General features: G+C 41.1%; 1 protein-coding gene across 1 annotated transcript in view; it reads left to right on the top strand.

Annotated features, from left to right (window-relative positions):
* Tsp2A (tetraspanin 2A) overlaps window positions 1–21,517 on the top strand; it is a 701,187-nt gene that overhangs the window by 608,907 nt on the left and 70,763 nt on the right. Inside the window, exon 3 of the mRNA XM_067144664.2 lies at window positions 10,641–10,817. Coding sequence (XP_067000765.1) covers window positions 10,641–10,817 — 177 coding nt within the window. The remainder of the gene's footprint in view (window positions 1–10,640; window positions 10,818–21,517) is intronic.

The raw sequence follows: 21,517 nt of genomic DNA, 5'->3' as shown, positions 1-21,517 counted from the left end.
AGTATGTTGTACTGACATATCACATTGAAGATAAACTGTACATTTTATTCATTGAAATGAAATGGTGTACGGCTTTTAGTGCTGGGAGTGTCCGAGGACATGTTCGGCCCGCCAGGTGCAGGTTTTTTGATTTAACTCCCGTAGGCGACCTGCTCGTCGTGAAGGGGATGAAATGATGATGAATACGACACATACTCCCAGCCCACGTGCCTGCGAAATTAACCAGTGATAGTTGAAATTCTCCGACCCTGCCGGGATTCAAACCTGGGACCACTGTGACCAAAGGCCAGCACGCTAATCATTCAGCCATTTCAAATTGGAATATTCTCATATTCCAACTCAATACCGGTGGATTTTAATTTCAGTACCTGTTTGCTGGCTTGACCGAGCAGAGTGATTACAACTGTGGGGCTAACCTCTGCATTCGGGAGACACGTAAGTTCGAACCCCACCGTCGGCTGTTCTGATAATGGCTTCCTGTGTTTTCCTATTTTCACTTCTACGAAAGTGGAGGGACAGTCACTATGCATAGGCGACTAGCGACTCCTTCCTCGGCCGTACCCAATTTCTATCTAACATTTTTCATTCATTCTTCATTAGCGCCCCAAGTGAGTTTGACGTCAGGAAGGGTATCCGGCCGTAAAAGCTCGTCATGTAGATTAATCTCGCCTCATTCCATATTAATCAAACGGGCCTGAGCAGTACGCACATATCTGCTTGTTGACTTGCTCCGTCATTACGTGAAATGACAGTAAACACTTCGACCAAATTTTATACCTGGAGACTACTCATCTAGCAGGGTGTTTTAAAATACATGTGATTTCAAAATCACTCATTGGACTGAGTTCCTAAAGGAAGTCGGTTAATGCTGGTATTGGATGACGCTAGATTTGTTTTCCCATAACGTCCTGAATGTCCTAAACTCCGATCTCGATAGCTGCAATCGCTTAAGTGCGGCCAGTATCCAGTATTCGGGAGATAGTGGGTTCGAACACCACTGTTGGCAGTCCTGAAGATGGTTTTCTGTGGTCTCCCATTTTCACACCAGGAAAATTCTGGGACTGTATCTTAATTAAGGCTACGACCGCTTCCTTTCCACTCCTAGCGCTTCCCTACCCCATCGTCGCCATAAGACCTATCTGTGTCGGTGCGACGTAAAGCCAAATGAATAAACATGTCCTAATGTGATTAAGAGGTGAAAGGTCCAGTGATCTCGTTGGCCAAGGCAACTGGTTGACCGCCTGTAGAGCACGTTGGGTGACAAGCAGCGGTATGGGGCCGAGCATTATCCTGTTGGAAAACACCCCATCATCAGCTCCTGCTTGGAATCCTAGCGCTGTGCCGGCATGCAGTGAGCTATCTGGTGACAAATGAGCGTACTTACAGCGACCAACGGTAAAGCATTCTTAAAATCAAACTCTACCGCCTTAAGGGCAGAGTCCTGGAGCTGTCTTCCTCGTGAACAGTCGAGACTTCTTTCTGAAGACGCGGAGCGAAGTTCGCTGCGAAATATAAAGAGTTTCACATCGTTTTCTTGACACGGCATCAGACGAAAAGCCTGTATCATGTCTACAAGTATTGGCCATGAAAGCATCAATGTTAATAAGACTAAAAGAGATCGTCATCAGCAGCAGAAGCAGTAGTAGCAGCCAATAATATCATTACATGATGTGGCCTCCTTAAGTCCTGAACTCAGGCAAGTCCTTAGCAGAACTCTCCAGGTAGAACGGTCTTGAGCAGTTCTCTGCCAGGTACAACCAGCTATTCTCTTCATGTCTTTATCTGTCTGGCGGTCTTCCTCTAGGCCTCTGATGATCTCTTGGACTCCATTCTAACACTAGCTTCGACATCTTCCCTTCGAGCAATATGTCCAGCCCATTGCCATTTTAAGGTGTCTATTCTCTTAACAATGGCATTAATTTAAGACTGATCTGATGTCATCTGCTCTCTTCTTATCCTTCCTTGTAAAACCCAGCATCGACTTTTCCATGCCTCTCTGTGCAGTCCTAAGTTTCCCTTTCATAAATTCGTTCAGTGTCTAGGCATCATAGCCATAAGTCAACACAGGTAGAATGCACTGATCATAAACTGTTTTCTTCAGATTTACTGGCATATTTGATCTGTAGCTCAGTTTCTTCCATACCCCTGCCATCCTAGCTTAATGCGTCGAAAATTTCTGTTATTACACCAGGTTTCATATTCATTAACCGGTCCAGGTAGCTATATTCACTACGGGCGAGTTAGTTAGGAGCGCGCAGCTGTTAGCTTGCATCCGAATCCCACTGTCGGCAGCCCTGCAGATGGTTTTCCGTGGTTTCCCATTTTTTTTGCTAAGGCTTTACATCGCACCGACACAGATAGGTCTTATGGCGACGATGGGATAGGAAAGGCCTAGGAGTTGGAAGGAAGCGGCCGTGGCCTTAATTAAGGTACAGCCCCAGCATTTGCCTGGTGTGAAAATGGGAAACCACGGAAAACCATCTTCAGGGCTGCCGATAGTGGGATTCGAACCTACTATCTCCCGAATGCAAGCTCACAGCCGCGCGCCTCTACGCGCACCGCCAACTAGCCCGGTGTTTCCCATTTTAACACTAGGCAAATGCTGGGACTGTACCTTACTGAAGGTCACGGTCGCTTCCTTCCAACTCCTAGCCCTTTCCTATCCCTTCGTCGCTATAAGACCTATCTGTGTCGGTGCGACGTAAAGCCGCTAGCAAAAACTAAAAGATATATTCACTGACCTCTTACGGCGTGTTGCATAGTTGCAAGGGGTATTTTATTTTTGCATACGAGTTATTTATCAATTTTTTCAAGTTTACTATCGTTTTTGTAAAATTCAAAATCCTTGTGGTTAAACACAATAATTACGTGAGCTGATGATCTTGTCAAAATATATGTACCTAAATTATGTAATGAAAAGTTATTATTATTATTAGTATTATTGTTATGTCCGGCTCCATGGCTAAATGGTTAGCGTTCCGGCCTTTGGTCACAGGGGACCTGGGTTCGATTCCCAGCCGTGTCAGAGATATTTTATTTCCCTGGCTCGGAGGCTGGGTGTTTGTGCTGTCCCCAACATCCCTGCAACTCACACACCACGGATAACACTATCCTCCACCACAATAACACGCAGTTACCTACACATGGTCGATGCCACCCACCCTAATCGGAGGATCTGCCGTACAAGGGATGAACTCGGCTAGAAATAGCCATACGAAATTATTATTATTATTATTATTATTATTATTATTATTATTATTATTATTATTATTATTATTATTATTATTATTATTATTATTATTTAGGGAGAGGAACAATATCCAGATTTGTTTTTCAGTGGAACCCCTCTCAAAATATACCTTTTACTTATATTTTGGCTATATTTATTTTATAAAACTTTCTAGGGCAGTTCTATAGCCTGGCCAAATCCTATTGTCAACTAAGATGTTTTAATGGGAGGTAGCTTAATAATGAATCTCATTACTTCCTCAGTGCAGTGTTGTGATCCTGAGACTCATCGCACTGTGCATACAGGCTTTTAAATGCTTTTAACAAACAGTGCGGCATTTTAATGGGGTCATATTTGACACTTGCCTCCCACGTCAGACCGAAGTTAACGTGGCGTAATGACAAGAAGTACAGAGTACAACAGAGAGTTCGGCGCTAATGATCACTGACTTCTCGCTTTTCTCCCGTCTTTATCGGGAGGCAACCCGAGCCTGCAGCCAGCACTTCAGAGCCTTGATGGATGGGGTGATGGCCAGGGTGATAATGAGCCGATGAAAACACCACACAAGCATCTCTGTCTGTCGGCCTGAGGTGGGATTGAAATCCTAGATGGCTCACTCAGACTGTGGGGTAGCTACCTTATCGTGAAGAAATTCCTCCTAGAAATAACTCCTACACTAATTCATCATTCACCTTGAGAACAGCAACTCACGCGAACACAAGGCTCCATCTCCTGCTTGCCAACAATCTGAAACATTTCCTTCCGTAAACTTGTCTCGAGATTTTAAAAAGATATTTCAAGGAGAAGGACAGACAGATATTCAAATAAAGCAGTCCAATTTAGAGTCTGTATGAGTGGAGACGGATCCCATTCAACTATGTCTGCGAAATTCTCTGTCGCGTGAGGTGAGCTGTACAGTATGTTTTCAGTTGTCCGTTAATTCAGTGCCTGCAAAATGTATTTATCTAAAAGTACAACAAAAATAGTCCACCTCTGTAGTGGTTAGCGTGATTAGCTGCCAACCCCGGAGGCCCGGGTTCGATTCCCGGCTCTGCCACAAAATTTGAAAAGTGGTATGAGGGCTGGAACGGGGTCCACTCAGCCTCGGGAGGTCAACTGAGTAGAGGTGGGTTCGATTCCCACCTCAGCTATCCTGGAAGTAGTTTTCCGAGGTTTCCCACTTCTCCTCCAGGCGAATACCGGGACGGTACCTAACTTAAGGCCACGACCGCTTCCTTCCCTCTTCCTTGCCTATCCCTTCCAATCTTCCCATCCCTCCACAAGGCCCCTGTTCAACATAGCAGGTGGGGCCGCCTGGGCGAGGTACTGGTCATACTCCCCAGTTGTATCCCCCGACCAAGAGTCTGAAGCTCCAGGACACTGCCCTTGAGGCGGTAGAGGTGGGATCCCTCGCAAAGTCCGAGGGAAAAACCGAACCTGGAGGGTAAACAGATGATGATGATGATGATGATGATGATGACAACAAAAATAAGGCACTGTCTAAAATGAAATGAAATGAAATGGCGTATGGCTTTTAGTGCCGGGAGTGTCCGAGGACAAGTTTGGCTCCTTTGACTAGCGTCGTGATGAGGATGAAATGATGATGAAGACGACACATACACCCAGCCCCCGTGTCAGCGAAATTAACCAATTATGGAATCGAACCCGGGACTCCTGTGGCCAAAAGCCAGCACGCTATCCATTTAGCCATGGAGCCGGACACTGTCTAAAATGTTTCGCGTTTATAAAGTAGGCCAATTCTGAACACTGTGAATAAATGGTATTTTGCCGCACATGATGATAATGTTGTTGATGATGATGATGATGATGATAATGGAGCTTGTTGTTTAATAGTGCGTAACATCTAGGTCATCGGCCCCTAATGGTACGAAATGAGACAAAATGCAATGACAATTGAAAACTCCAAAATCATCTAGTGACCAGAATTCAAACCGTGATGACGAAGGAATGAATAGGCGAATTTGAAATTAAAACAATCAATGGATTCGACCCACAATGCTTCACATTCCCAGGAACTACCGTAAAACGGTAGTATTACTGAAGAAGGGACTGCTTTTAAAGCACAATTCTGGATCGATAATGCTTGTTGTCTAATGGGGTCCAAAATCCAGGTCATCGGCCCCTCACAATGGTACTTATCGTTAGTAAAATATAGCCATGGTATTTGTCATGTTGCGGTACTAGTCAAAAGTAGCGTAGACTCGCGGTATTCCACACATTGTGGTACTACACACAGGTAATGTAATACGCACATGTAACGCAGACCTATGGTGTTTCTCACGTTGCGGGGCCACTTACAGGCAATGCAAACCTATGGTGTTCTTCTCATAACGACCAAAAGCAAACCCCATGGCACTACAGCCCTTGAATGGCCTTGGCCTACCAAGCGACTGCTGCTCAGCCCGAAGGCCTGCAGATTACGAGGTGTCGTGTGGTCAGCACAACGATTCCTCTCGGCCGTTAATCTTGGCTTTCTAGACCGGGGCCGCCACCTCACCGTCAGATAGCTCCTCAGGTCCAGGTAATGATCACAGACCTGGCCGGTAATCGAACCCGGGTCCTCCAAGTAAGAGGCAGGCACGCTACCTCAACACCACGGGGTCAGCGTTCCTCACATAGTGGGTATTAATCATAGGCAACGCAGACCCACGGTGTCGCTCGTATACTGGTACAGATCACAGGCAACGCCCAGACCCGAGGTATTTCTCAGATAATAGTACTAATTACAGGCAACGTAAGCCAGCGGTGTTCCACATGTAGTAGTGCTAATCACGGATACTGTAAATCCCACCCTGGTTCACAATCTGTTGCTACTAATCACAAACCTACTGTGTGCCTAAAATAGTGATACTACTCGCAAGTAAAGGCCACCCGTGGTGTTCCCTACGTGATGGTACTAATTACAAGCAGTCTTAAGGTTCTAAATCGATCATTCCTTGCTCGCTCCTTTTAGTCGCCTCTTACTACAGGTACGGGACACCGTGGGTGTATTCTTCGTCCGCATCCCCCACCCACAGGGGATTTTAAGTAACGTTACCGCATACTTCATGTCCTGTATTGTATCGCTGTCTTAACAATGTACATATATCGTTAAATTAGTGATTATTTCCTGTTCAGACGTAAAGAGGAGGTAAACCTAACACATTCTAGTGTGAGTAATTCTTTATTGCTACAATTTAAAGAAGTCATTTCAACAACATCACATTATCGTTAAGACTTTCTGGCCAGTGTAACTATTCATGCTGTGTATTTTGGGTTTATGCCGTGTGAGGAACTATATTAACGCTCTAAGCGCGTTTCAAAAGGAACCTGCCTTTCTTCATCAGAAGAAGACAGAAAAACGAAACACGATGCATCAAAGGTTGCTAAGATAAAACAGCAAAGAACTTAAAATGTTGCACTAAGATGTAATACCTCCCGATGGTATCACCACCTTGACGAAGGCAAAATACATTTTGCCGGGTGTTTTGGAGGCTTGCGTGTTCAAATGATCCTTAGAGCTATGCCGGCGGTAGCATATGCTCCTGGTAGGGCCACCCAAGCTGGACAGGTCTTAGGTGATAATCCAGACTAAGAGTGATACCCTGGTCCTCCAGGTTGGGGGTTGGTACGTGGGGCTAACAACTCCACTACCACAAAACTACATATTGTTCAGAAACCAAATCAAGATAACCGGACGGCCCCAAACTTAAGACCGGGACGACTGGAGAGCTGTGGTCAAGGAGACCAAGGTCCTTAAAGGACCGTAGAGCGATGGAGTAAGTAAGTAAGTAAGTAAATAAGTAAGTAAGTAAGTAAGTAAGTAAGTAAGTAAGATGTAATAGCGACACCATTTTTGCCCCATGCCAGGGACAACGAATGGCAACAGTAAAACATCATTTTCTGATGGATAACTGATAGCCGTTATTTACTGAGGTTGTAGCTTGTATCGCGGTTGAAAAATTTCAATATACAGGTATATCTTATGATAACGATGGGGCTGGAAGGGGCTAGGAGTGGGAAAGAAGCGGCCGTGGCCTTACTTGATGTACAGTCCCAGCATTTGCCTGGTGTGAAAATGAGAAACAACTGAAAAAGTGTCAGCATAAATCACGTCAGTGGAGATGGGAGATACTGGAATTACACAACATTAGCGGCTTTTGCTATAAGGTGCAAGCTGCGTTGAACTACATACCGTACGTACGAAGGCTAAAAATTAACTCCCTTCAGTAATTACGCACTAAGAGCAGTTTAAACCACATTCCTCATCCTACCCGTATGAACGATTCCATAATCCTTCTGAATACCATGAAAAGAAAATCGGGGCTCAACTTACAACTTTACTCGCCATTCCAACGCATAGATTCTCAGCTTTCAAAACTCCTCCTGCAACCTTCTTCCTAAAGAGATTTCAAATGTGCTTGTAAAAGATATTTCTCAGAAAGGTAATAGGTAAATACTACTTCTCCATCAGCATCATCTCCGTCTTCTTCTTCATCATCGTCTTATTATTATTGTTGTCCCAGTGTGAATGCTCCTCGACTCCAAAACGGATATTCCTCAGAAAGGCAATAGGTAGGTACTACTTCTCCATCAGCATCATCTCCGTCTTCTTATTACTATTCTTTTCCCACTGTGAATGCTCCTCGACTCCAAAAGATGTATCCTTCACACGCTACTTATGTCGTTCTTACAATTTCTTTTCTATTCTGGAATAATTTTCCTCTCGGAATTGTTAATTTTATAAATAAATTTTAGTGGGTCCGCTGTCTGTAACGTCATTTATTTCGCAGTATTTTGATATACTTATCCGTTTTATAACTCAAGATCGTATCAGTTGTTTTTAGCTTTCGTGTCTGTTTGTTTGTCTGTTTGTTCCACCATCATGGGTAAACAGCTGGATAACTCTCGACAAAACTTCATATTTAGAGTCTACTCATCCAGGAGCAGTATTTGATATGCACATAATTTAAAAATTACTGAATTGACTGTGGTTCATAGGAAGACCAGGAGAGGTACCTTTTTTCATTTTACTCTTACGCTATTTATTATGTCTCAAACAAACTTCATATTTAGTCTACTCAACCAGACGCAGGTTTGAATATGCATATCATTTAAAAATCACTGAACAGACTGGGGTTTATGAATTGTCTTTTACACTATTAATTATACAGTATCTTGACCAAACTTCCTATTTAGAGTCTACCCATCCAGGAGCAGTTTATACATGCATATCATTTAAAACTCACTGGATAGACTAGGGAGTTCACATGAAGACCAGAAATTTTTCAATTTCCTCTTACACTATTGATGATATCTCGACCGAACTTCATACTTAGAGTTTACTCATCCAGTAGCTTGTTTGGATATCATATCATTTGAAAACCTCTGAATAGAATGGGGGTCTATACTAAGGCAAGAAGAGATTATTTTGAATTTTCTCTTATAGAACTGATTATGTGTAAAACCTCTGTGAAAAGCACCTTCATTTTAAATAATTCCTTTTATGTACATAATTTCACTTTTTCTTCAAATGACGGACAAAACTAATTTCTATGGGCTTCATGCTCTGCATCCCGTGACAGACACCCTCGCAGACCTATAGTTATTTGAAGGATCCATAAAAGGAGAAATTCAGAGCATGCATAATACTTCGCATGGCTTGAGAATTAACCCCACCTAATGTAACTGAACACCAAGGAAACATGAGGTAGAACTTTTCCCTTTGGTGACAGCCTGTCTTTCTGTCTGTCTGATTATCTCTCTGCATATATATTCCTAAAATTGTAAAAACTGTTAAACCTACTATGTATTTGGAATCTACTCACTGAGGATTCTGTTATCACGTGCATATGATGTCTTGGTAATTACATGGAACTGGTATTTATATGAAGATCATTATCAAATATTTTCGTGAACATTAGGTCCATAAACAGACTATATTTAAGAAACGTTAGAGAATATTTTATTTTCGTTTCCTTATCTTTTATCGTACGAAGGATAATAACGCAAATATTTACTAAAAATTGGATTTTTAGTCCAAGACCCGTGGGACATGTTGTGCCTGTCACTTCAGGGTGAGTAACGGGAAAAATTTAAGAGACATTTTACTATTTTCAATAGGGCAGATATTAAGGGAGATATCATCAACGTCAGATCTCCACGCCAGTGGTCAGGGACACAATATTCAACCTGAGAACCACGGAGAATTTCACACAACTTTGGAGCAGGAATTGTACCGTACAATAAATTCGGAAATCGTCATCATTTGCTCTCGACTTTGTTCAGCTTCATCATATTTCACGTTACTGCCACGTGCTTTCGTAGGAAAATATCATGTTAACAGATAGAATTAACATGTAGCTAGGATTCCTGAAGGCAATATGTAATCCACTGCAAATTCCCGTGCAAAGAATGGGTACAAAATGCTAGTAATCAATAAGGCTATTAGAATGATACCATCATCATCATCATCATCATCATCATCATCCCCAATTAGATAATATTACTATAAATTACTAAATATGAGTAAACGCAAAGTTATGTGTAAAAGACACCGTGTGAGCCGACCATGAATTCAGGGTCATGCATCTGTGAGCTTGTAATCTATACATTGTGGGTTTGGCAGCCATGAATATGGATTTCCGTGGTTTCCCATTTTCAGTCAAGATAAATGCTGGGACTGCACGATAATTAAGTCCACTGTCGAGTCTTCCCTTTTCCATTCCTCCGCTGCCGGAAACCTTTAGTGCGATGTTAAACAAGTAGGAAGAAAATGTGTAAGACAGGGACAATTGCCCCTAACTTGGTCAGATTAAATAAATAATTTGTCTATCTAGCCTCCGCGGCTCAGGCGGCAGCACTACCGCCTCCCACCGATGGGTTCCGCGTTTCAAATCCCGGTTACTCCATGTGAGATTCATGCTGGACCAAACGGAGGCGGGATAGGTTTTTCTCCAGGAACTCCGGTTTTCCTGTCATCTTTCATTCCAGCAACACTCTCCAATATAATTTCATTTCATCTGTCGTTCATTAATCATTCCCCCAGGGGAGTTTGACAGGCTTCGGCAGCTGGCATAATTCCTATTCTCGCCACTAGAGGGGAGTTTCATTCATTCCATTCCTGACCCCGTTCAAACTGGAAACATGCTGTGGATTTTCGTCTACTGTATCTGTCTACCATTTCTCTAGGAATTAATCTTGTACTCGTTACATTGTATTTTGGCAATGCGTCTCTCTACAAGCGAGGGTCTTGTTTCTAAATTTCCGAACTACGCAAAGCCAAACAACGGCTTAGCTAAATCAAAAAATATCCTTATGTAATTCTTATTTTGGGATTGAGAATAATGGTAATAATGAAGGCAAAATAACTTTCATATTGTCTTAAAACCTGCATGCGTGTTTGTTTCAGTTTATTTTCACTCAAGTTCTCTGCTTCATCTTCGGGTTGGTGGGCTCTGCAGTACTCATGGACTACAGTACCTATGACTCTGAGATTCAACCTCTGATTCGCAAAGCAATGCAGCGTCTCATCGTGGACTCTTCAAGCACCGCCTCTGTGGAGACCCTCAGCATGATTCAAGAGAGCGTAAGTTTGTATAATAGACAGTATAGACGTTGTAAGAATGCAGTTATTTTAAAACGCAGTTAACATTTTTTAAAGTAATACACAATTCAATCGTAAACAAAATGGTTAGAAATGAATCCTGGGGATTCAAACTCGGCATCTATATCAACAAAGTTTTAACGGGTTCGCTGTCTGTAATTTCGTTTGTTTTGCCAATTTTATCCGTTTCAGGTCAACTCAAGACCATGTCGGTGGTTTTTATTTTTCGTGTCTCTGTGTCTGTTTGTTCCATTATCACAGCAAAACGGCTGTACAGATCTCGACCAAACTTCAGATTTAGATTATACTAATCCCAACGAAGGTTTTGATATGCATATGATTTTAAAATCTCTGAATAGACGCGGGGTTTACAGGAAAACCAAAACAGTCTTCTCCATTTTCTCTTTTACTGTTAATTTTCTGTAAAATCCATAGACTATATCTGAAACGTACCTTCATTATAAACAAATTCTTTTATGTATATAATTTCACTTACTCTTCAAATGACGGAGGAAAATTACTATTTTCTGTGGGTCTAATGCTCTGCATTTAGTGACCAATAGACCGACAACGAACCTACACGTTACCACGGCAACGTATCTGACTGCTTGCCAGCAGGGAAGTAACGTATTGCCATTTTCGTCATAATTCCTTTAAACTCGTGGTTGTTCCTTCAACTTTGGTCTATGATGTATTGTCGTGTCTCGATTGTTGATAAGTTAGATAGCGCTGCATTTCTCGATTATAATCAAATCTCTCCAGCTCGATTGTGACTTGCATTAGGAGAAGGGGCTGTCTTTATAATGAGAACCCTCCACCTTTACTGTGAATGGCTGTTGCCAAGTGAGCCTGCAGTTATAGTAGAAACTCCCGAAGTCGATTAGGATTGGCAGTAGGAAATGTGTCCTATCATTATCAACAAACCTTCCCCAATGCCTACTTTACACCGGATACAACGTATGGGTTCTTCCCTGTTTTGTTTCTCGGATAGCGCTTAGAGGCATGCAATTTAATATAATCTTACTCACTTCCTTTACAGTAATTTACGGGGAGAAATCCGAATACAGTGTAGAATACCGAAGCACGGGTACATTTGCTAGTTCTAAATATAGGTGGAGCGTTGCGTGGATATATAAAATATTATATGCATTCGTAATTCCTTGAACCACACCCGCATCCGCGGTTAATGTAAATATTGAACAATATTACACCCAATATATTGAAACGGATAGATCTGTTAACATAACACAATAGGCCTGGTATCTGGCACCAGAACCCCTACAGTCGCAGGTTTGTGAGGGATTTTCTCTTGCGACAACTACCCGCGTATTGAGAGGTTCCCTTTCGGAAACTTTGTTCCTTCCACTAATTGCAGTTAGGAGCCAGTTAGGCTTAGGTCATATTTACAGATTTATGGCCTCAAGGCTCTTTATATCGTCGCTGATCGGACAAAAGGTCGTATCGTCGCACCTATGCCTACACCATGAATGTGACAATGCTCTTCCTATCCATTGTTTCCCTTAAGACTGGTCACGCCTCCCAGCCACATAAAAATGTACAGTCCATCAGAACATTTTTCGTTGAGTTCATATTCCTATGCGCGTGTGTAAAGGAAAATGAACCTTACTGTACCGTGCTGTAGAAATGTATGTTTACATGACGTATTTACCCACTCCTAGAGTATGATGTATTTAAAGTTCATTTTCCTTTACACATGCGCACAGGAAAATTACCTGAACGAAAATTGTTCTAATGGACTGCATATTAATATGTGGCTGGGAGGCGTGACTAGTCTTAAGAAAAATAATGGATAGGAAGAGCATTACGAGATATGCCCTTTTGCCCGAACAGCGACGATATATCACCATCCTCTCACATCAGTGTAAAGGGTCGCCTAACCACAGGCAAATATTAGACGATGCCTGAGTGAAAAGCAATAAACCTTATTATTTAGAAATTGTTAGCAAAATTAGCCACACTCTCGTACAGTTCGTATACGCCAAGACACTAACTTCGCGGATATTCGCATCCGTGAAGGGCTCTATACATAGGTGGTTATATTCGCAATGAAGATAGAGCCAATTATATTATAGAGATATTCGTGCTTCGAAAACATGTAACAGGCTCGCAACATAGTTTCCATTACACCAAATCAATGTGGCTTGGTCAAAGTTGGTGGAACGACGGATGCTATTCATGCTGTTTGGTTGATTTTGGAGAGAACTCATGAGAAAGCCCTATCTGTTCATATCGCACTCCTGGATCTCGAAATGGCCTTTGATAGTGTACATTATTAGCTCATTTGGCACGCCCTACGATCTGACAACGCCCCCGAAGCATACGTCCAGTAGATACGTAATATGACTATATCTTTCGGTATGTACGGTTACTTCTCATAATACAGATCGATACCAATTTGTCTTGACGACTTGTTTAGAATAAATTAAGAAATAGAAGTTCAACAAAATTTACAATTGGATTTTAATATGGATTTGTTTCTGGGCTGGAGGTCGATCTGCAATCCCCGTCATTAATTTCCAAACATCATTGTAACTATGGCAATCAGTGTTCGTTATGTACGTATACTAGGTCAGTAACGACATCTATACGTTGCTATAAGAATGCCGCCACAATTTCGTCGTTGCGTCTGCAAAAATGATTATGTGATATATTTTAGTTTAGAACTTTGGCCGGTAAGCTTTTGTTATCTAAGGTTCAGGAAAGCTGCTTTACGTCGCACCGACACATATAGGTCTTATGGCGACGATGGGACCGGAAAGGGCTAGTAATTGGGAAGAAGCTGCCGTGGCCTTAATTAAGGTAAAACTCCAGGATTTGTCTGGTGTGAATATGGGAAACCACGGACACCCATTTTCAGGGCTGCCGACAGTGGGGTTCGAACCCACTATCTCCCGAATTCTGGATACTGGCCGCACTTAAGCGACTGCAGCTATCCAGCTCGGTTATCTAAGGTTCAGCATTTTGCTAATATTGTCAAGGAATTCTCATTCTTTATAATGTATGTGCTGCGGGTCAGTATTTCTCCAACAATGTTATCACATAGCGGTTTTCGCAGGCGGAACGACGATTCGTAACAACAGTCGGTATCTTAGTACTCTTTCCATACTATAGTTACTAGGTTTAATGCTTGAGCAACTCAATTTATGTGTGTACCTTTTGAAGAAATATATAATTCATACCATATTCTGAAATTTTGAAATAAGTAGCAAAGCAAAGTCTTCTCCGTACAGGCCGTGAAGGCCCTTGGAGGGGTGGAAGGTAAAGGTTTCCAGCATCCGTAACCTCGGCACTTGATGGGGTAGTACGGTTAGCTCTACGCCCGGTCGCCTTTGCCACCAGGAATTAACCTGATACTCATTTTTGGTGTAGGCTGAGTGAACCTCAGGGCCATGTGCACTTGAAATAAGTAGAACGTGTATAATAACTGCCATAACACCAACAAATAGTTAATTAAAATAATTAATACTTTGAGATGTGACCAAACAGAATTTAAATATTTGCACTTACCATTCGTTGTTATGTGCACTAGGTTATCATAAAACTTTTAAAATTGTCAGTGATAGCAGAAATAATAATAATAATAATAATAATAATAATAATAATAATAATAATAATAATAATAATAATAATAATAATAATAATAATCAGGCTAGTAGAAAAAATGAAAACACCAGGATGAGATCAACATGAAAAATGGAGTGGATAAAGAACCACTTAGGGAACGAATACCCGAACTTGAAATAGCTTTTACGTCACGCACGATCTACAACAAAGAAAGTCTTTCCCAAAATCTAAGATGCGTCACTATGAAAGGGTTCTGAAGCCAGTAGGTACGTATGCAGCCGAAACCCTATTTCTAAATGCCAGTAAAGGGTTCCTCGATGTATTGAAAAAAATAGGGGCGTCGAATCATTAGGGGAATCATGGGTTCCAACTACAAGAATGACATGCACCAAAAAAGATCCAACAAGGAAATCTGTAACAAAATAGAGGAAATACAGACAAAATCCGCAAAAGGCACGCACGATTTTGCGGTTATCTCAAGCGAATCGTCGGAAACAGGTATAAATAAAATTTCGTGTGGCTATTTCTAGCCGGGTGCAGGCCTTGTAAGACAGACCCTCCGATGACGGTGGGCGGCATCTGCCATGTGTAGGCAACTGCGTGAATGTGGTGGAGGGCAGTGTTATGTGTGGTGTGTGAGTTGCAGAGATGTTGGTCACAGCACAATAACCCAGTCCCCGAGCCAAGTGAATTAACCATTTAAGGTTAAAATCTGAGATCCGTCTGCGAATCGAACCCGGGGCCCTCAGGATCAAAGACCAGCACGCTAACCGTTTAGCCATGGAGCCGGACAACGGAAATAGGTTAACTAAACTGTTCTTTAACTTGTTTGATTCAAAAACTAAAACCACGATGCCTTCCTTTACAGACACCAAAGAAGAGTTCATGTGCTACATATCACGTCGGAAGAAGCCTTTGACAGAGGTCGTTTCCTAAATAAAATAGTGAGAAATTGGCTAAACCGCAAAGAAAACACGGTGTCTCTTGGACAACCAGGCTCAGTCAGAAAAAAAAGAGGGAATCCTGAGCTCAAATGATAGCAAAGTTCACTGCCAAATGTAAGAAGACTTAACGTCGTCCTTTATGGCCTCAGCGAATAAATAAATTTAAAAACTAATAGTAATAATAACCGTATGGCTTCTGCTACCGTGTGCAGACTTTTTAATTTGATGCCATCTGGCTGTTTGATTGTCAGATTCGACGTTCAGTTTTACTCTAGGCCTACTAGAGGGCAGGCTAAACTCCAAATGAGTCAGCAGAGATCTTCAACAAGCCGTCATCGTACATGAAGTGTTGAATGGACTTCTCTTCCGCCCGTCAAAAATCCGACTACCTCTGTCAGGTTTGAACCCACTGTCTTGGGATCCTAAATCCGACACTCTACCACCGATCCACAGAGGGAGCTACAAACGAAGTATATAGGGTGGTTAGAAACAACGTGAACCGGGTATGTGAGCGTCAGAGTGTTGGTCATACTGGTGAGTAACTTGAAAAAATTACGTCGATATCTCCCACCGTTGCAATTTTAGCAGCAGCTGAAGTTAGATAATAAGATCGCTTCCCGGGCGAATTGAAATGGGCTTTGCGAGGGAGTGTTGCTAAATGTACACGTGGCTTATGACTATACCTCGGATTTGTAGGGGGTAATAGGTTAGAATGCAAAGTAATTTGGTTTGTAGGAAGTGTCATGCAACCCGTTGTATCATAATGTAGGAAGAGTAGCATAAATTCAAGGGGTTCTGTAGGCTGTACCCCTAATATCTATGCAAATCTCATAGCATAACCGTTGTACAGGGTAGGTTATACTTGTTACTGGCTTAAGTAAGTTTGCATTCTAACCTGTCAGCCCCTAATAATCCGGACACTACGTCTTATGACTGACTTGAGAGCGCCAATGGAGTAAATTAACTCCACCAGCGGAGGGACTTGAACAAGGCTCTTCCTTCTGATAGGCTTTGCCCATAGCAGGCCCGCTACGGTGGCACTGCCTGAATCCCACTGTATGTTGTTGCTTGATGCACATTTTGCGGCATGGCTTTCAAGCCGACCAATCAACGTGCAGATTTAGCAACATCGCCTTGTAAAGCCCATTTGAATTCGCCCACGAAGCGATCTGATTGGCTGATCACGGCACGTGATATCGACGTAATGTTCTCAAATTACCTATCAGTATGACCAACGCTGTAACGCTCATTTACTCGAATTACGTTGTTTCCGACCACCCTGTATATAATATTGATATGGAACTACCGCTCTTGAAGGGCCTTGGCCTGCCAAGCGACTGCTGATCAGCCCGAAGACCTGCAGATTACGAGGTGTCGTCTGGTCAGCACGACGAATCCTTTCGGCCGTTATTCCTGGCTTTCTAGACCGGGGCCGCTAACTCACCGTCAGATAGCTCCTCAATTCTAATCACGTAGGCCAAGTGGACCTCGAACCAGCCCCCAGATCCAGGTGAATATCCCTGATCTGACCGGGAATTGAACCCGATGCCTCCGAGTAAGAGGCAGGCAGGCAACCCCTGCACCGCGGGACCAGCATAATATTCATATTGGTAATAAAATAAAACCCCGAATAAAGTTTGGCGGGGGTTCTCAGCCCTCGTAAATTTCCTCCTCTCTAAGAAAAAAAACATGGAAATGTGAACATGAACTTGCTCTCTCGTCCTCTGAGCCCATGATTTTATACTCTTCCATGTACGGAGAAACATACCAGTGGGAATTTTTATCCTCGCTGGTTTTCCTAGAGATAAGTAATTAATACCTCTCGTGATCTGATAAGTATAGTATAATTTACTCACTTAGCGATGTCGGAAAAGATTCGAAAACTATTTCCTATATTTCACTGTTAACAATCCGCTTCTATGGAAACGTTGAACTGCAAGACCACAAATGAACTTGTAACACCCCGGGATGTAACGAGACAATACCCTTCCCTGTAGAATTCTAGAACTCACACTGGAGGTCATAACACAAATAATTACACAATACTTGTCTCTAAGACATAATCATCTTCTCCTTAAATAAAGCTTAAAGTGGCATAAAAGCTCGCCAACTATGACGTTCTCATGTGGTGCACGCGTGCGCAGTCATCTAGTACGAACGTGGCGCCAAGCAGCCCGGGGGCAATAGCGCGCAATGATACGCAACGTTATGACCCGGCATATTGCTGCCGACGGTAATGACTGACGTAATTTTCCGCTCTCCGCATTTGAAAGGTTTAATATGGCAAGTCCCGAGAAGATGCCTTGAACACTGCTTGCTTCTGAAAACATCCCGCTGAATCAAAGGCAAAGAATTCATACTCGATATTTCCTTTTGGTTAATTTCACTAGCATAGGTTGCTATTTTACATTAAGATTATATAGGTCTTGGTTCTAATTAATTTCTTGAATAACGGAACAAATCACGACTCGCGTTCCATCGTGTTGGGAAATAAGGTTGCACAACGGAAAACCGTGAAATAAGATTTAAGACATTTTCCATTTTGCCATCAGGAATCATCCTTCACCACATTTTAATAATAATAATAATAATAATAATAATAATAATAATAATAATAATAATAATAATAATAATAATAATAATAATAATAATAATAATATATCTGCATAAGAGCGAAAGCCCTGACTCGCCACTAGGTTTACTCTTCAGATAAAGCTGTAGGGCTGAAATTTGCCACAGGTGTTGGTTATTACCCGAGAATGGATTTATACGTACTTGTAGCCTAGATTTAGTTATTTTTATTGAAATATGGAATTACGTATGAACTTACAATTACAATACAAAATTATCAGTTCCATTCAATATTAAAGTTCAATGAATATAAACAATGTGGGCATATACTATATGAAACATAATGTAGGATTTTAATATGAACTTCTAAGGACACAGTCATTTTCTGTTATGAAACGGGGGATTACAATATGTTATTTAAAGTGCTGGAAAGTGAATCTCTGATTTCTCTGAGGACAGATTCATAGTATATTGAACTGGAACTGCGTTCAATAGAAGAGGTGATGGGGGCACGCTTGAACTTCACAATATCTGATGCGGTTAAAGCCAACGTTAACTTCACACTTCATTTTCAACACAACATATCACCAACCATTCCGATTTATTCTTATTCAGAGTTCTTTGAAACTACAGTGTCCATATTCATTTTTGCTCTACCTGAAGCTTTCCATCACTATTCTGTTTTCCTCAGTATTACTCACATTTTCGAAACTTTCAGAAAATGGCAGAAGCAACGACCTTTTGAAGGCTTTTGTGGTGCATAACAAATTTAAGTCTCTCTTCACACTTGCATCATAGACTACTATTTTTGCACCTTTAGTTGAGTCAGAATCCTATGAGCCCACGGCATGCAGGACGATCTTAATAGAGTCACATGAAGCAATGAAATGCCCGAATTGCGAAATAATCGAAAAACCACTGGAAAACTATCGATTGTTGAGCTGAAATCAAGTTAAAGTATTAAATGTTTAAATATAAATTGTTAGTGTAATAGAATTAATTAGCTTTAGCCGAAATATTGACTTTAATGAATAAGAACATACGTGCTAAACTCCAAAATATGGAAAAATATGGAAAATAAACACAGAATTTTTTAACTCCACGCGTCATGATTCGTAAAGATAATACAAAATATAACTGATTTTAACTTCCTAATAAGATATGTATTCACATAGAGATCCTATCCCTGGTTATATCTTAATTCAAAAATGTAAGGATGTTTTTTTCTGACATTTGACAATATTCAATGCCCACACTTCCCACGACGCTAGAAAGATGAAAATTTTCACAGTTGCTCATTATAAGCTACTTAACAAAATTAAGGGGGTGAAGTGAGATTAAATCCTCAAATTACAAAATTTTGTTTTCAAACTTACCATGAAGCTAGAGAGATTAAATTTGGCACACATGTTTATCTAAGCTAATGAGGAAAACTGAAGATATTTCATTTTGATATCTTGTGACTAAAGCGGTGATATCTGGGTAAGAACTCTAATCACTCTGTCACTGATTCTTTCCTTTTCACCAATATATATTTCTGAAATTTGTCGTAAGTATTCCTTATATGTTAATTAGGAAATATAAAAATGTTTCGTTGTGATATTTTGTGAATAAGGGTGAAATCGGAGTATACTACCCTAAACAACAATGATATTAATTCTCAAGCTTGCAAGGATGGTAGAGGGCTGTAATTGGTCACAGGTGTTCCTAATAAGCTAATTAGAGAAATTAAATTACGATGTTCTGTGATTAAGGGAGTAAAATTGAGGCATCTCTCCTAATCAAAAATATCGCCGATTCTCGCAGGGCTAGAGGATGGAAATATGGCTCAGGTGTTCCTCATAAGTTAACTTAGAAATTTAAAGAAGTTTCATTCCGGTTGTTTTGTGTCCATATTCATTTTTGTGATATTTCTTCATAAACAACCAAGAAACCAGATACTCTGGTGATGACTATCATAAAACTGAACGTCATTGAAACCACAATTTTCACAGGAACTGCTGTGAATGGGACCGAGTTTATAACAACTATTCTATGTAAGTATCCTGTTTGAATTTATCGTCTCCATTTTCCTATTAAGGTTTGCTTCTTCGACATGGATAGAAACAAATCGCATGGATATTTTTTGGAAAATGCTGGTATCGATTTACAAAAAAATGTTTTTCATATGTTATGAAGTGGCAGGGAGTGATTCAGTTCGGTGGAACTGCAGTAATCAGTTTGGCCTATGCTGATGATTTGGTCTCAAGGGCAGCTTGTGCTGAAAGCCTGCAGTCTAATATTTTGGAACTTGAAAATAGATGCAGTGAGTGAATATGAATATCCACAGTTTGTTTACAGTTTCAACCGGCTGAGGAATGTAATGTAATGTAATGGAATGTGGTGTACCTTAATTAAGGCCACGGCAGCTTCGTTCCAACTCCTATCCTCTTCCCGTTCCATCGTCAACATAAGACATATCTGTGTCCGTGCGACATAAAGCCAATTGTAAAAAATATACATATATTAGAACATGTTTCCTTCTTCGGCAATTTTATACAGCCTATTCGGAGGGTGAGCAAACCATCCACCCTCGATTCTTTAATATTTAAGCTTTCATTCCGTACGCTGATTTTATCAATCGAGTTCTTTAACACCCCATTGCAAGTACCCTCCTGCCATTGTTACCACCTGCTTGTACCAACAATCATTCTCGCTCCTTTCATGTCTGTTACTTCTAACTTATGAATAATTTATCCTTAGTCCATCCAGCTTTCACTCATGTAACAATAACAACAACAACAACAACAATAATAATAATAATAATAATAATAATAATAATAATAATAATAATAATAATAATAATAATAATAATAATAATAGTGGCTTTCGCTGACGATTTTGCTATACTATCAGGAAGTCCAGAGGTCACAACCATCTAGATTAACCTCTTGGAAAGAATCGCCAGCCAAACAGGACTGAGGATCTCAGAAGAAAAGACCAAATTCATGACGAACATCAAAGGTAGACGAAAATTCCTGGAAACAGAGATAGGACGGATTGAAAGGGTCAAGAACTTTATGTACCTTCGTGAGACTCTACAGGAAAATGGACTAGAAAAAGCTGCATTGGAAGATCGAATCTCAGAAATGGAGAGAGCATACGGCTTGACAAAAAGCATCTACAATAAGAAGTGCTTATCCTGGAAATCCAAATTAAAAAATTACAACACCGTGGTCAAAACAGAATGCCTGTATGCTAGTGAATGCCTGTCCATGAACTACAAGCTGGAGAAGCTAGAAGTCCTGCAAAGAAGAATCCTCAGAATAATTACGGGAGCTGTCCAAACTGAAAGCGCATGGAAACTTCGGAGCAACAAAGAAGTTTAGCAGAAGGTGGAAAGAATCTCAGAGACCACGAAGAAAACGAGACTGGAGTTTCACGGACATTTGTACAGAATGGACGCAAACAGACTTACCAAACAGATTTTTGATTACTTCTGGAGTAAAAAGACCACTACAGCATGGATTAAGCAAACGAAGAAGGAGATGGAAAGGTTAAGCATCCCGGAAGTGCAGTTGTTGGAAAGGAATACGTTTAGGA

This window comes from Anabrus simplex, chromosome 3, assembly GCF_040414725.1.
Source record: "Anabrus simplex isolate iqAnaSimp1 chromosome 3, ASM4041472v1, whole genome shotgun sequence".
Taxonomy (NCBI): domain Eukaryota; kingdom Metazoa; phylum Arthropoda; class Insecta; order Orthoptera; family Tettigoniidae; genus Anabrus; species Anabrus simplex.
This window is presented reverse-complemented; position numbering and strand designations above follow the sequence as displayed.